This window comes from Ammospiza caudacuta, chromosome Z (genome assembly GCF_027887145.1).
Source record: "Ammospiza caudacuta isolate bAmmCau1 chromosome Z, bAmmCau1.pri, whole genome shotgun sequence".
In the NCBI taxonomy this organism is placed as follows: domain Eukaryota; kingdom Metazoa; phylum Chordata; class Aves; order Passeriformes; family Passerellidae; genus Ammospiza; species Ammospiza caudacuta.
The window spans coordinates 36,829,102-36,846,722 of NC_080632.1; the positions used below are offsets into that span (position 1 = coordinate 36,829,102).

Sequence of the window (17,621 nt, forward strand, 5' to 3'; positions counted from 1 at the left end):
CTCTTTTTCTCCGAGCAGTCCTGTCTCCCAAGAACTGAAAGCAGTGCAAAGCGCTGAAAGTTCTTTTTGAAAGCATTTTTGAAGCTTTTGAATCAATATTGTCACTTTCTGACTTTAATTTATTTGTTAAAGATTAATGTATCTTTTTAGCTGAAGGACTGCTTCAGCAGTCCACCAAATACCTATGTGCTTCTGCATCAGCCTGGCTGATTTTTTGCTGTAGCTGCAGATGTTTACTTCTTATTCTTCAAAATCTGCCTATTTCAGTCCCCCAAAGTAGCTTCTACTCTCACAGCTTTCGGAAACACAGCAAAAGCAGTTCCAAATTATTCCATGTCATGTTCTCACTCTTCAAGAAAAGTAAATTCACACAGAGACCAAAATCCCATGTTGCTTCCAATTTACATAGTGCTACTGAGTTCAGAGCTAATTAATAAATTATGCAACCCAGAAAAGCCCATTTGCTTGGTTTCAGTTATTATAACTACATTTTTTTCTGAGAAAACAAATTCTTACAGCATTTTATAGCTTCCAACTTTTGCGTTATTTACCTACATCAAGTCCAGCCAAAAACACATACAAGTGTTCTAGCACAACAAATGAAAGTCTCCAAGATCTTCATTTGGCTAAGGCTTAAAGAAAAACTCATGCAAGTCCTCCAGAAAAAGAGAAAATATGTTTGGATGCCAAACTATGTCTTAAAAAAAAAAGCCAAGCTCCTGACATTGTCTGAAGTCCGAAGACCAGACCCTTCAAAGGTAAGTAGATCAAAGGCTGTTGTATTCTCTCAGAAGGTGTCTGGTGAAAGCAATCACTGATTTTCAGCAATGTTACTGACACTTGTATGCTTCAAAGAATAAAAAGGGGACAGGAAACAGATGAGGCAGTACTGGCTCACCCCATGTAATTACCTCAAGGGAACTGAGTAGACTGATGTCCACCGCAGAAAAAGCTTGACCATCGCTACTTATCTTAATAGAGGTCTGGAAATTTTGATGTCTGGACTAACAAAATTGTGAGGATAGCCTGTTCATGGTTCTTCAACTTGTCTTTACAAAACCAACAACTATTTTACCTGTGTTTTAACTGTCTTAATTTTCATGGAAAGGTGTGCATTCTCTGAAATCACAGAACACAATTTGCTTTCAAAAAACTCAGCTAGCAGAAGCTGCTAGAAGTAACTGCCTGAATCAACACATGATTGCAAGCAGTGAAAACTACTTTTTGGATATTAGACGACATTTATTCAATTAACACACAGAACAGATGCCTCAGGCATAAATTCTGTTTTATCCCCAAAAAATGCCAAGGATAGGGCAAATTTCCCTCCTGAAAAAGAAACACTGAACATAATTGTCCAGTTCAGAGCAAGAAGGGAAGGCTTCTTAAGGTTCATCTTGCACTTTAGCAACTCAATTTACTTCTCTGTAAGCACTACTATTGAAATTCTTAAGGCAAATGGTACCACATCTGTAAAACTGTATTTCATAGTCTTAAGTGCAAAAATATAGGTATTGCCTATACAGTAATTCCAAACAAAGAAATATACTCTCTAAAAAAAACTTTTTTTTTCTTTTTTGATGATAACATTTTTCAAAGATGTAACTTTTATGGATCAAAAATACCCTAAACTCATATCCCTTCAATGCTCAAAGCAATATCTTCATACATCTAGAGGCAATATTCTCACAAGGAACAAAACATTACTGAATGCACAATACAATTCAACACCTAACCATTATTGTTATGTTGGTCCAAATAATCTAATTCAGAAAAATATCTTTAAGAGATTCTTAGGGATTTAACTGGAAAACTACTACTTACAGAAGTTCATGTTTTTAACCAAATTTACTAATCCAAAAATTTAAAAACAGATCTTGTAGTAAAACATGTGAAATTATAATGATTTGGAAAATACCTAAACAGATGTTTAAGTTACATTAAAAATCCCGCTAATTAGCTAATATTTTATTAACATCTATTGGTTCCCAGTACACATCTATAATAAAAGCTCCCTGACTCCTTACAGGAAGCCACGTTATGGCAGGCATGTTGACAAGACAGGATAGTTTTTTTCTAGACCAAAAACTGCAATGGCTTAACAAGCATTACTCAAAAAACCAAACTAAAAAGCCCCACATTTCATCAAGGATGATTAATTCTTCTGGTCTAACATCAATACAAAGACAAACTTTGGAATATTAGGTCTTGGGACAAGTGAATAAATGGTTCAAGAACAAACACTGCAAGTGTTTCAACACCACTTCAAGAAAATTTTTGTAACATTAATTTTTCCATATCTTCTGGACCACTAATGGGAACCAACCAGAGCAAAAATAAAAAACCCGCTACACCAAATTAAAAACTAAGAAAACCAAACCAAGATTGGAAAAAAAAAAGAACCATAGTCCATATGCTCTGTAAGAATAAAAGGTTACATACAAGAAAAGTTCAGATGGTACAAAGTAGCTTGTGTTCTGCAAAACTACTGGTCCAACAACCATTCCTCAAAAAAAGGCTGGTTTGCAAACAAAGAAGTTTTTTAAAGCAGAACGATAAAAAGGGAATAAAATGTCAAATCAATGGTTCAGGCCTTCTCCATTTCACAGAAAGGCAAAGAACTTTGTATCAGTTTAGTGTCATGTATTTACTGACAGAGCAAAAATGCTCACAGCAAAAACAACCAGGCAGGATGAGATTACACTTTAATTAGCTGATGTCATTTTAGAACGATAGAGCATCTTGAAATATACTTACTCAGTTTCACAGCTGTGAAGACTGCAGTCTTCCTGAAGAATAATTTTAGATTACTATCATAATGTTTTTCACAAATTTTTATCATCAAAGTTATATCTTTTTCTGTGAGAAAAAAGTTTTCACTTTTTAATGTGACTCTGGTTTACCTAAATGTGCCTCTTTTGAACTGTTTTTAAACAAAGAGCTCTAAGTTGTTGATAATAAAGCACAAATTTCAACTCTGTTTGAAACTAAAAACATCTCTGTAAGCATAAATATAGGAACACTTGGGCCACAAAAGTCCTTTTTTGTATGGAAACCAGTTTCCTTTTTTCCCTTTTTAGTATTTTCTTTTTTTCTCTATTGTGTGTATGAGCAAGTCTGTACACAAATACTTTTATGTACAGACCCCCATAATCCTAAACTAAGAGATGAAAACTGTCTTTTTCAACTACCTCTCTCTCCCCACAACCTCACTGTGTGCCACCCACTTCATGTCTTCTAAAGCCCCTCTTTCCCTAAATTTCACAAACTACTATCCTTTATTTCATGTACTCCAAGTTATTTCATGAACTTCAAGTTTGTCTTCCAGCACCACTCTTCCTCCTGATATTTTCTCACCCCAATAACAACTTTATTCAGCTAAGGAACAAGACTCAGTACAGTGTATCCTATATCTGCCCAGGAAATAGAGCAAAATCTTTCTTCCAAAAAAGATCTGTTACCACAGATACAGTATACTGTGCTGAGCAGGAAAGGAATTTCAGGTAATTTTATCTGCTCTCATACACTTCATCCACTCTTCTATTTTCATTAGATAGTCAACACTTTCCACAATCATTCAAAAGCTGAAAATGAAGATCCACCACTATAAATGATACACAACTTCTCAACAGGAGTCTTAAAGATTGATCTAGCTCACTGAAGTAAAAAATAATATTTTCATCATAATGTAAGTATATATAGAAGCAAAAAATCTGTTCTACCCCTGCCATGTGTGCTTTCCTACACTCCTCCCAAGTACACAGGAGACAGGACCCTGCCATAACTATAATTTCCAACATTTTTCCTTTGGCAAATAATGGTAACAGATCAGTTATTTTCTTTATCCACCCATACGGTTACTGATATGGACGTGATATTAATGTTATTAATGGAACACCAGGTTCTGAACTTCAGGTTGGTTTGGGAAATTGCATCAGATTTAATTGTTTTATACTGACTGAAAAGTATATAAATGTAAGCTGTAAGTGGTAATCCAGCTGTCAACTGCCATTTTACAATGAATTTAGACGGAAACTTACATATTGAGTTTTTCCAAGTTCTCCTGGGCATTTTGTTTTTCTCTCTCATATGCATATTCTAACCCTTTGAACTCTTTCTTCATCATTTCTAAATCTGAAAGAGCTTCTTCTCGTCTGTCCTTTTCCACACGCACAGCTTCTTCAAGTTCTCGAATTCTTAACTACACCAAGGGATAAAAAAGCAATTAAAGCAAGTTAGGAAATACTTACATGATCTGCTTTACAGTAGAGTATATTGTAATAATTCAGTATAAAAGCATATACACATGTAAAAATCACTGAACACATGTAAAAATGTAAGAATACATAAAACTCAAACCAGAGCCAAATAGATATGACAATGAAAAGTACGTCCTGTTCTCATTTGGAGGTGTCTGAACATTTTCAGTTCTTATCAATACGGAAGCTTTCCAGGGAAATTCTAGTTTTTAAATAGACTCATGAAGAGTGGGACCAGCAATAAAGGCCATACTTTCTCTCAGAACAAAGCATAATTCTAGCTTGTTCGTGTACATAAACACGGAAAAAGTCTTTATCAGTTATTCATCCATAAAACCCAAGCCTCTAAGTTTAAGGAATGTTATCCTCTCAGTTCCTTTGTATGTTGCAGAAATATTGAGGAAATTAGGCAAACTAAATCTTTTCTAGTTAAATTATCACTTTTAAAATTAAACGGCCTGTACATACAGAAGATCATGAAAATAAGAAAATAAGTCTGACTGAAGAATGGCAATGCTTATTTTTGTTATTCAGAAAATAGGGGGGAAAAGATACCAAATTCCCTTCTTCTTTGCTTAGTTTTTCAGAAGTCCAGTAAGTTTGTTAGCTATTATGATATTACTAAGAAATCACCATGTAGTTTTTTTCCAAACTCTTTTTTACTAAACCATAGTTTTTTATTGAATATAACTCTGTGTGATACAGATAGAAAAAAATTAATGTTCAAGTATATACACTAGATTTATTCATATAATCAAACTTTACTGGTAACTGCAAGTATGATAATTTTGGAGCTTGAATGTACTCTGAGAAACTGTGTTTGAAACAGCAGTTTCAGGATGCATTATTCTCTCACTTGTAGATAAGTTGGATGCATGCACTGTGTCTCCAAATTGCTCTAAGAAGCCATTCAGAAGATACAGGGCAGCATATTTAACCAGTAGTATAGTGCTTAACTATTATGAAACATTTCCTTTTCCCTAACTGTTTAAATACTGGTGGGAATTCTCAAAATTACAAATATGACATCTTATTTTATTATTTATTCTAATAAGTTCAAAGTTCCCTGAAAAGCAGATACTTTTCTATTTTGTCCTCATTATAAATATATATATATAAAAAATTTATTTTGACACTTATTGTAATAAATCTACTTAGGTTTTTCACTGGAGCAAGTGCTCTTCATATTTTTGGATATTAGTTATTTCACAACTTCCTCAACTGTTTTACTATAAACTTCTATGAAATATTTAACAAAAGTTTACCTGAATTATCTCTGAAGTGAAATTGGATGCTAAATGTGCTGCTCTCTCTGCTTCAATGTCTTCTTCCAGTTTCTTTGCTTTCACTGCAGCGGCCTAGAAGTACATTTTGAGGATATTTAAGTTCAGAGAGAAGATAATATGACACCAGGTTTATTCAACTCATTAAGCATATTGTGACTCTGTACTTCAACCTGATACATCTGAATTTCTTTGGAACTGTGACAATTCATAGCAAGAAACACATATAACAACATTTTCTACATTTATGGATTATTAAATTAATATTTTCTATTTAGTTTAGTAAATTGATGTAGTATTATGTTAGTGCTGCATTTTCTATAATCAACTAGGGTAAGAAAGCAAATAAACCAATTGCCCCACTATTTGCTCACTTGTGGCAACATAACTCTGTATGTCCTGAAATACATTGAGGTATCAATAGAACATCTACAATTTCATAAATGACACATGGGACAGAGAAGATTCTTCAAAAATTTATCTGCTTAACATACTTAATTTTAAAAAATCACAAACACTGCTACTATATTTTCATACTGCTAAGATTATTCTCATAATTAAGAATGTCTTCAAAAAGGGTAAGAAGGACCCAGGGGACTACTGGCCAGTCAGGCCTCACCTCAATCCCTGGAAAAGTGATGGAGTGCCTCCTTCTGGACACCATCCCTATCAACATGGAGAACAAGAAAGTGATCAGAGTAGTCAGCATGGATTCACCAAAGGGAAATCATGCTTAGGCAATCTGATCGCCTTCTATAATGGGACAACTACCTGGATGGATGAGGGAAAAGTAACAGGTACTGTTTACCTGGACTTCAGCAGGGCTTTCTACACTGTCTTCAACATCCTGTGGACGAACTAGGAAGTGGGGCCTGGATGAAGGTGAACTGACAAGTGAACTGAGAACTGTCTGAACATCAGATCCCAGAGGGTTGCTATGAGTGGCACAGGGTCTGGTTGAAGGCCTTTCACAAGTGGAGACCCCCCAGATTCAAGAGTGGGCCTGGTATTGTTTAACTTCCCCATCAGTGCCTTGGGTGAAGGGGCAGGTGCCCCCTCAGAGGGTTCACTGATGACACAGAGCTGGGAGCAGCGGCCGATACCCCAGAGGGCCCTGCTGCCCTTCAGAGGGTGGAGAGAGGGGCACAGAAGAACTGCCCGAAATTCAGCAAAGGCAAATGCAGGGTCCTGCACCTGGGGAGGAAGAACCCCGGGCACCAGCACAGGCTGGGAGCTGATCTGCTGGGAAGCAGCTCTGAGGAGAAGGGCCTGGGGTTCCTGGTGGACAGCAAGCTGTCCGTGAGCCAGCAGTGTGTCCTGGTGGCCAGGAAGGGCAATGGTGTCCTGGGGTGCATTGGGAAGAGCAGTGGCAGCAGGTCAGGGAGGTGATCCTGCCCCTCTACTCAGCCCTGGTGACACAACTGGAGTGCTGTGTCCAGTTCTGGCTCCTCAGGACCAGAGAGACACAAAGCTGCTGGAGCTGGTCCAGTGGAGGTCACAAAGATGATGGGAGGACAGGAACATCTCTCCTGGGAGGAAAGGCTGAGGGAGCTGGGCCTGCTCAGCCTCGAGCAGAGATGGCTGAGAGGGGACCTCATCAGTGTCTGTGAGTATCTGAAGGGAGGGTGCCAGTGGATGGGTCCAGGCTCTGCTCAGCGGTGCCAAGGGACAGGACAAAAAGCAATGGGCACAAACTGACACACAGGAAGCTCCACCTGAACATGAGGAAGAACTTTTTTACTGTGCAATGACCAAGCACTGGAACAGATTGAACAGAGAGATTATGGAGTCTCCCTCACTGAAGACATTCAAGAACTGTCTGGACACAAACCTGTGCCATGCGCTCTAGGATGATCCTGGCTGAACAGGGAGGTTGGACCAGATGACCCCCCCGTGGTCGCTTCCCACCGTACCCATTCTGTGACTGTGACTGCCACAAATAGCTGGATTAAGACCCTTTATAGTCTTCCAAACATCACCTGAATATTCTTTTTCCTCTGCTCTATGACTACCTTTCTAAAGCTTATGGCTCACCATAGCCCTAGCAAATTTAAACCAAATCAGATGCCAGCAAACAATTGAGAAATTAGTCAGAAAAAAAACCCATACTTCATGAAAGTCATTAAACCAGACACTACTGCTTAAGCATGGCTAATCAATACAGAATTATTAATAGAAAGAAATTCAGATTTGCTGTAAGGAAAAGAACCTTGGTATTTCAGTCTATCAAACTGCACATAAGCCACAGAACTTGCACCTGTATTCAAAGCTGTGTCTGAAGACTCAGTTGGGAAGAACACAGCTGCAACAAAATGCCATATAGAAAATCTATTCTATTTTGCTGATAAAGGTTCAAACAGGGTCTGCTGATACCTATATGCACTTCCCTTCACAGTGAGAAGCTGCATACTCCACTAGTGAGAACAATCTATTACACATTCTGTGAGTAGAAGAAAAATGTCAGGGGTGAGGCTAACCTGTAAAACCATGATAAAAGTTCCAAAAAGAGAAACGGGAAGGAGTTTTGTTTTCCTGTCTGACAAACAGAAGGTCACTGACATCAGAAACCCATTAGACAGGCAAACTTCTTCAAATCACATTAAAGGTGAGAATCAGTATCCTTACTGAATCACATGTCTGAAAATTTTACACAATGCCTTACAAAAAAGAAGCTGTGTGAAAACCATCTAGAGTAAGCTTTCAGGCAACAGATATCCAGATCATAGGCTTGTCTGGGAGTCAAATGGGAATACATACTGGTGTAACATGGAAAGATTCTTATCAGGACCAAATCCATCTCAAAGATGGACCACAAAGTGAGTTCTCGACTGATTACAAAGTGCTTGCTCATCCAACAAAGAAAACATTGGTTATTGAAAAAGATTCAGTCACTTGTTACTTTCATGTGTACCTAACAAGATATATGAAGGCAGACATCTTATTTAAGATAGCAGCCACAAACTCACGGAATTTCTGAAGTTTCCTTAGATATTCAAGCTGATTGATTTCAGCCTTAACATAAGAAATAGTTACACACTTTTCATAAATTTAGAGAAGTTTACTAAACCTTATCAAAAATACAACACAAGACTGAATAGAGAAAATATTATGGTGCTGGAAGCAAAGGATTTTTCCCAACATGTGCTTGCCAACACAATGGAGGTTTCACCTTTTAACCCTTTTGCCTCTCCCAAAATGTCCGCTGACTCCTTCTTTGCTGTCCAGTGGTGGAGTTTACTTCCTCAAATCCTGATTAGAGGTCAGCTGTTTGCCATAGTAACTATAAATCTGTAAAACTTTTCTTAACCTATATACATTATATTTGTCTGTTAATTGTGAGAGTCTATGACTGCACTACTGATCTATCACAAAGAACAAAGCTGGGATTGGTTTCCATGATAGCACAGAGAGAATTTGGACTTTGGAGGAAAAAAAGTGACTAAGAAAAATTCAATGCCAGCATTCAAACTTGTGGGCAAAGAACATGCTTTATGTTAAATCTCTTGAGGTTCAGTCACTTTTTTCAGTGTCACACTGCATATGTGTGACACATCAATGCTAATGTGGAGACATTTTCTTTAAGCTTACAGTTTGCAACACCATTTTCCAAATCGTCCTTTGTGGCTTCCACTTTTTTGTCCCTCACACTTGCTTGAAGTGCTACAATATTTGTGAGTATTGGTGTACTCCAAACTGAAAGCCTTAATTTAGTATCCTACATGACACCTTGTTCAAGACATTTGCTGTTCAACATCCACATTTACAAAAAATACCCTTTTAAGCAAACAGTGGGGGAGTGGGAGGGGGATAGACAAAGATACATTTGCAACACTTACTAAGCTTAGATGCAGTAATGGAAATAATTTTTCTCTTTTCTGCTTGCTTTTAAACCCCTCTGCAAGATTTATTTATCAGGATACTTACACTTACAGAAGGTTTAGGTTCAATCACTATGTGAAATGGTCAGCCAAGACATTTTTAAGTGAAGAGGACACACATATACCTCATACTTGGATCACCATTCAACCATTCTGTTTATTTGTTTCCATATTCAGACTCAGATCTTTTTCCTACTTAAAAGCATTTCCCTACAGCTCAAAGCTCAAACCAGGGGGTCTAAATACTTCTATGGGAGATGTGCTGACCACTTCCACCTAGCGTTAGAAACACTGATACCGCTTGATCATGGTAAGGTGGAGCCATCTCCTGTCCAGAAAATAAACAATCTTTAGTAACTATAAAGTTACTTAAATACTAACAATTCTTAACCACTGAAGTAAATGTTCTTTCAGCGTGACAATGTGGATAATCCTCACTTATTAAGTACATATTTCCTGTACTTAAAGTCTAGAGAAATATGTGTGACAGAGTAGGCATGCTTGACTTGCATGACACTGGATAAACAATTACACTGGTATGGGAGGTACAAGATAAGCCACGTGCTTGATTTCAGGTTAAAGAAAGGGTAAAACCAACTAGGACAACTAAATGATACAGTTTGGCTGCCTTTGGATAAAGTCCAAGTCCATTCTGATCTGCTACGGAGTTGCAGCTGGAGAAGCTATCTGAAATGCACTTCCATGCCCAGTAGATTAAGTAAAGAGTTTACATGAAATAACACTGTTACTCTACACAAGCACATAGACAAAAGACTTATGTGACTTGTTCTAACTCCTCATGAGGACTACATAAAACACTGTTGAAACAAGTTTGATCTGAAAGTAAGATAAAACTAAGCAGTCTCCAAACTGGACTTCATTAATATAAGGACACAGAAGATTATGAAGAAGCTCCTCTCTGAGATGAAGTCCATTAGCATAGAATCATAAACTAGTTTGTGTGCAAAAGAACACTAAAGATCATCTTCCACTGCCATCTCACTCAAAGTCCCATCCAACCTGGCTTTGAACCCTGCCAGGGATGGGGCATTTATAATGTCTACAGGCAACCAGTTCCAGTGCGTCATCACCCTCATAGTAGGGGAATTCTTTGTAATAGCTAATCTAAACCTACTCTCAGTTTAAAGCCATTCCCCCTTGTTCTATCACTACATAACCTTGTAAAAGATCTTTCTCTAGCTTTTGGCACCTTTTGGTACTGGCAGGCTGCTATATGTTGTGCCCAGAGCCTTCTCTCCTCTCCTCCAGGCTGAACAGTCCCAACTCTCTCAGTAAGTCTTTACAGGACAGGCGCTCCAGTCCCCTAACCATCTTTGTGGCTCTCCCTCCTATGGACTCACTCTAACAGGTCTATGTGCCTCTTACATTGGGACCCTAGTGCTGGATGCAGCCCTGCAGGTGGGGTCTCGCCAGAGCAGAGCAGAGGGGCAGAATCCCTTCCCTGACCCTGCTGGCCACGCTGCTTTGGATGCAGCCCAGAATGCAGATGTCTCTGGGCTGCAAGTACACATTGCTGGGTCCTGAGCAGCCTCTCATCCCCACCAGAATTCCCCATGTCTTTCCCCACAGGACTCTCACTCTATTCTCTGTTCAGTCTGTATGTGTACTTGGGATTTCCCTGGGGCAGGTGCAGGACCCTATACTTGGCCTTGGTGAACTTCAAAGTTTGCAGAGATCCATCTCTCAAGCCAGTCAAGGACTCCCTGAATGGCACCCCTGCCTTCCAGTGTGTAAACTGCCCCACACAGCTCGATGTTGTCAGCAAACTTGCTGTGGGTGCACTTGATCCCACTGTCCATATCACTGAAAAAGATGTTAAAAAGCACTGGTTCCAATACCAATCCCTGACTGATGACTGCTTTCCACTTGGATATCAAGCCATCAACCACAACCCTTTGAGAGTTATCCAGCCAATTCCTTATGTACCAAGTGTTGCAGTCATCAAATCCATGTCTCACCATGTTAGAGACAAGGATGTTGTACAAGACAAAGGAGTATGGGACACTGTCAAATGCTTTGCATAAATCATTATGTCAGTGAGATTGTCACACAAGAAATATAACTTCGGAGAGACCAGAGAGTTCCCATTACAAAATCTGTGATGCTTAGAATCCACTAAGTTGGTATTATATATATTATATAATATATATGGTACTATATATTTTATCTAGAGAAAGTATATCTCTTTGAATATATACATATATATATATATACACACACATAAGTGTACTACATACTAAGCATGTAGTAACAAATATATGACAGTCACAGCACCTAGAATTTCTGGATGACAGTTATGCATTGTGGACACTCTAGAAAGCAGAAGATTAAGGAGGGGTAAGCTGGTTTTGGCTGAGATCTAAATTTCATATTTCACTAACACAGAGAGAGTGAGAAATAAGCCCAGAGCCTTCAAGTATTGCACATACATATACTTCAAACAAACACAGATATTAACCATTCCCCTAGTCCTCCTTGCATCATAGCAGCATTACCAAGCTAATACAAGCATACATGTTTAGCACTGCATGTCAATATACATAGTGAAGGCAAGGGAAGCAAAAAAGGCAATGTGAAAGCTATGGAAATAGTCTTTAAATGAAAATTAGAAATCTCAGAAATATGACAATACACTCAGTCTCAGAAATTAAACAGATCAAGTTATGGAACATTTTTCAAGCCTCATAAGAAAGACTTAAAAATTTGAGAGACCTTGAACTTCAGCTTGCTAAGAGTTGGCAGCCTCAAACACATTAAAAAATAACAGAAAATCATTACATTTATAGGAACAAGGCAAAGAGTTTGAAATGTGTAAACTAATAATTTTGTTTCTTGTGGTAAAGTCCACATTCTCATTGCAAAACCATTTTCCACCCATCTTTTTGGCTGAATACATCATAAGAAACATTAATTTTATATGACAAATTTTCTTGTCTTTTTCAAGTATTTCCCAAGAATCCTTATAGGCAATTGAGCTAAAGGTTAAAATAAAAGACACTGGTTCTGGAAAACTGATAATCATAAATAGTATTATCTTGATGAGTTCAATAGAAATAGATCATTAATTTAACTGGCTACTGAATTCTCAGGCTAAAGAGGCAGAATGACATCTGAGGTTCTCAATCTCAATTTTTCTGGCACAGTGTGTTTTCTACTTCAGAAGCACTCCAAATCAATCTATGCAGCACATTGGTATCACTGCAAACTGGAAAGCTAGTAGGTCAGATAGTGTAGCAACAGTTCTCTTTCAACAGAAAAGTCCACAGAAACTTGCCATTATTCTTTCTCTCAATTTCTAACGCTGGAAACCAGGAAATACCTCTTTTTGACCACAATCAGAGTAATCACTGAAGGATAAAACCAAACTAATATTTTAAGAAAAAAAGGAATGAAAAAAAAGCCACCAAAATTGGGGGCAGGCAGGCTTTTTGCACATTCGTTTCTTTATAACAGTCTGTTAGATATAATTCTTCCTAGAAGTGTCATTGTACTAAAAAAAGAAAATTTAAATTTAACATTTCCTTCCTTTACCAAAATACAAGTATTTTCCCATGGATTTCTCCCTCATGTCCAGCAGAGGGTAGCAAAAGAACAGATTTGTGAATTCCAGAAAATGTTCATCTCCACTGCTTTTCAAGAAGAAGCATATAATAAAATATTTTAAGATTGGGGTTTAAGTTGAAGTACACTACTCCTCACACAATCACCTTAAGAAGTTTCTTCTTGTAATCAAGAAATTAAGTGCATATTTGCTAACCAAATGATCATTAACATGAGGTACTCAGCATGGAAAGTGAAGATATGTATCCGATATCTACCAACTTCAATCTATAAGCTAAAAATTCTATTAAGAGAGATTTAAAAAATACAGATCTACTTCATGAAAAAAATGTAGACCATTCTGTCTGGGGCATACTACTTTAAGACTTCTATATCTGAATGGAAATTCAGCTTGGCTACTGATATCATGATTCACTTAGTGGAGGAAGGAAGTTGTACATTTTATACATCTAGTCTTTAAGAAAGGCTTTGACACCATTTCCCAAAGCATACTCCTGGAGAAACTTGCTGCTTATGGTGTGAACGGGTACACTGTTTGCCAGGTAAAGAGCAGGGTGGATGGCCAAGCCCAGAGACTGGTGGGAATGGAGGTACGTCCAGGTGGCACCAGTGAGGTTCCCCAGGGGCTCAGCACTGGGCCCGGTCTTGTTTACTGTCTTTATTGGTGATCTGCCTGAGGGCATTGAATGCACTTGCACTTGCAAATGACACCAAGCAGGGTTGGAGTATCCATCTGCTGTAGGGTGGGAAGGCTCTGCAGAGGGAGCTGGAGTGGCTGGAGAGATGGGCCAAGACCAGCACCATGACATTCCACAGGGCCAAGTGCTGAGTTCTCCTCTTTGGCCACAACAACCCCAAGGAGTGCCACAGGCTGGGGCAGAGTGACAGGAAAGTGGCTCAGCAGAAAAGGGCCGGAGGGTGATGGTGACAATGGCTGAACATGAGCCAGCTGTGCCCAGGGGGCCAAGAAGGCCAATGGCATCCTGGCCTGTGCCAGCAAGTATGGCCAGCAGGAGCAGGGCAGGGATTGACCCCCTGTACTCAGTGCTGGTGAGGCCACACCTCCAATCCTGTGTTCAGTCCTGGGACTCTCAGTTCAGGGAGGACATTGAGGTGCTGGAGCATGTGCAAAGCAGGGCAACAACCCTGGTGAAGGTTCTACAACACAAGTCCTATGAGGAGTGACTGACAGAGCTGGGGTTGTTTAGCCTGTAGAAAAGGAGGCTCAGGGGTGACCTTATCACTCTCTACAACTGCCTGAAAGGAGGCTGTAGCCAGGTGGGAGTCAGTCTCTTTTCACAAGTAACAAGTGACAGAATGAGAGGAAATGGCCTCAACTTGTACCAGTGGAAGTTTAGATTGGATATGAGGAAAAAATTCCTTATGGCAAGGGTTGCAAAGCATAGGAGGAGGTTGCTGAGGAAAGTGGTAGAATCACCATCTACAAGGTTACTGTAGGCCCTTTCAGATAATTAATTACATATATATAATTTACTTCTAAGATGGTAGAGTGAGATGCAAGCTGCCAACAAGATATGTATTGAAGTCTAACCTATTTGGCTTTTTTTGATTCAAAGACTTGTGTTAATTTTCTTTAACTTTTAAATGCAAGAGGTTTCATCATATACTTTCCCTTAATCACTGCTTAAATAGCTATCCTTATCAATAAGTAACAGAAGACTCATTTTTCTGCAGACTGAATATGTCTTCTTACAATATTAAGATATTCAGAAAGTTAAAATAGTAATACAAAATTTAGAAGCGAAAAGAAAAAAAAAATTTTTTCTGATTATGATTAGAGGGTAGCATTTCCCTAATAAGACCATCATTAGGGTATAGTTCAATCAAAGTATTTAAAAAGATAAATTATTTGCTGCCTTTCTCCTCCTCCTTTAAGCTCATGACTTTTCTGTTAGTATACAAAAAGCCATGAGGTCATAAGAAGAGTCCTTACTCAAGTACAGGGAAGTAAAACTTGATGCTTTTTTAAAAGGGCTATTGGAACTTCACAGTATGCAACACATTCCAACTGAAGGCAATTCCACTTAGGCCAATAAGTGCAGCTCAAAATACATGACAATAGATTTCCTGTAGAATTCTTTGAGGGCACAAAGGTCTACCTTGTTGGTCAATAAGTCAGTGTTTTTAGTTGATAAGCTTTGATCTTCCCTGTAGGAATTTTCTTTTGTGCTTAAGCTTTAATGCAGGACTCTACCTACCTAAAAATCAACACTTAAAACATTTCTTTTACCTTTAAGAGAAAAACAACAGAAGAAAAAACACAGCTGAAAACTGTGTTACTTGTTCCTTTAAGGGTTCAATATTTAAGAAGTGACAGTTCTTTTAAATTCATTGCAGAAAATATTTAAAGATGCCTTTGGTAGAAAACATACATCAGGATAAAGAATTGTCCACTCAATATGATTTTCTGCAATAACAAATATTCTAGGAAGAAAGTCTTGGTCCAGACTGTACAAACATATAACATAACTACTACAAAACCTATCAGTTGACAAATAAAATATTGAAACTTAGGAGGAAACTAGCTGGTTAGTGTAAAGAGCCTATTTACAAGATAATATTCTCCAAAGACTGGAGACTTCTCAACCATGGGTGTCACTCAACAGAGAGGAAAACTAAATGTGCAGTAACTAACTCTAGTAACTAACTCTAGGAGGAGGCTACTGTAAGACCATTGTGATCTTCCAATATCCTACTCCCTCACCTAGCACATCATCTGACAATTTTTGCAGGTCCAGTAGATTCTCCATCAGAAATCCATTAAACCAAAATATATAAGAAGATAGACAAATTAAGACTTCAAATTTCCTGAAGTAAAGCTAGCCTTTTTTTCACACTTATATAAGCCCTTTCCTATGACAAAAGGGCATTCACCTGTTCAGCCATTTCTGCAAAACAGATGTTCAATATTTTGTTTATCAAGTACACAGAATTCCAGTCTAACTGGAAGGTTTCATCCCTCAAAAATGAAATTGCTCAGTGACAGGGCTTGTTGAGACTAATAGCAATAGTCAAAAAACCTTACTTCAAGTTCTTTTAAAAGTCTCTTCTCTCGTTCAGTGCTGCATTTAAGTTCATTGGCCTGGCATCTCAGCACCTCATTACAGCCACTGTGTTCCACCTCCACATCTTTTAATTTCTTGCGCATATTTTGTAGTTCATTATTCAGCTCCTAGAAAAGATATTAAGAGTTAAAAGATATTAAGAAAAGGCATTAAGAGTTACTTTTGCTAAAATAAAATAGAAGGATCAAAACAGGAAAGAGTGCATCAGAACAGGTTAATAAAATCTAACACATTGGCACATGTCAAGCATTTACCCAACAAGAGACGTTCTTCATTCACCACCAGATAACATATGTTGGCTCACAACTCACTACAAACATGACCTTCTGCAGTAATACTAAAATCAGAGCCAATTCTCCACAGGAAATTTTTCTCTAAAGTACAAGGCTGCTCCTCCAATCTGTTCTCTCTTGCAACTCAGTGGCAGTGGTGGAGAGGGAAACAGTTAAGTGCATTTGATGAAATGACAGAAATTTTATTTAGAAGTTTGTTGTTATTCTAACTGTTAGAACTTCAAATAAAGTAATGAGACATATGTTGGAAGTTACTCCCATAGAAGAAATATTCTTAATTTCTACTATTCTGAGGACTTTTCTCAGAAACTGAATTATAAAATTAGTTACATGAACTATGAATTTCTTGGAAAGATAAAATAACAAAGCTGCCCCCCCGCCAATTTCTGCTTTTGGAAGTTGAACCAAGATACAGGTTGGTGTAATTACTAACACCATTGGACTCAGCAGGTCTGTGGAGCCACTATTACAAAATCCTCATTCATACTACACCAGACACGGAATAAAGTAGCCAAATAATGAGCCCCCAGTAGCCTAGTGCATATTTAAGCTGGGGATTCCAGAGGCCTTGAAAAAGAATAGCTTTGGTCTAGTGGACAGGAGTAAGCTTTTCCATAACTAGCATCAGAAACAAGTTACAAATCCAGTGACTTAGCTGGAAGACCTTTTGAAAGCCAATTACTTTCTGTACAAAACACAGAAAGATTATCATAAGTCCTCCTGTTCATTTATTCCTATCATTTATCATGGCAAGAGACATTTTGTGAAAATAAGCCAGTTGGTCTACAAATTCTGCTATTACTCTTACATCACATAGTCTTGTTCCTGAAAATTACTAATCATAAGGCATCTGCAGAGCAGGGAGGAGAAGGAAAAGAAAATGAATTATTAATAAAGAACAATTCTTCGGAAGATTGAAATTTGACAGAACCATGTTTATACATGAAGATCAAAGAAATATGAGTCTTTTCCAAAGTTTAAAACAAATTTTAGAAGTTCTTCATGACTGAAGGTAGAAAGTTTTGGCCTCTTAAATATGACACCAAGGGATTCATGACTCTCTTATTTACACCTAGTGCCACTCCATTATCACTGACTAGTAACTGAAAAAATTAATTAATTTTCACTTTTTTTCATGTGGAGGCACTATGGCATGATTTTTTGGCATTCTCTGAAAAGATAAAAAGGAGCATGCTTGTGAAACAAGTGAATTAAAAAACAGGAACCTCATTAAATCAAA

General features: G+C 38.0%; 1 protein-coding gene across 1 annotated transcript in view; it reads right to left on the reverse strand.

Moving 5' to 3' along the window:
- CCDC171 (coiled-coil domain containing 171) overlaps window positions 1–17,621 on the reverse strand; it is a 150,446-nt gene that overhangs the window by 118,926 nt on the left and 13,899 nt on the right. The window contains exons 5-7 of the mRNA XM_058823984.1: window positions 16,049–16,195; window positions 5,525–5,617; window positions 4,041–4,201 (exon numbers count right to left, since the gene is read on the reverse strand). Of these exons, the coding sequence (XP_058679967.1) occupies window positions 4,041–4,201; window positions 5,525–5,617; window positions 16,049–16,195 (401 nt within the window). The remainder of the gene's footprint in view (window positions 1–4,040; window positions 4,202–5,524; window positions 5,618–16,048; window positions 16,196–17,621) is intronic.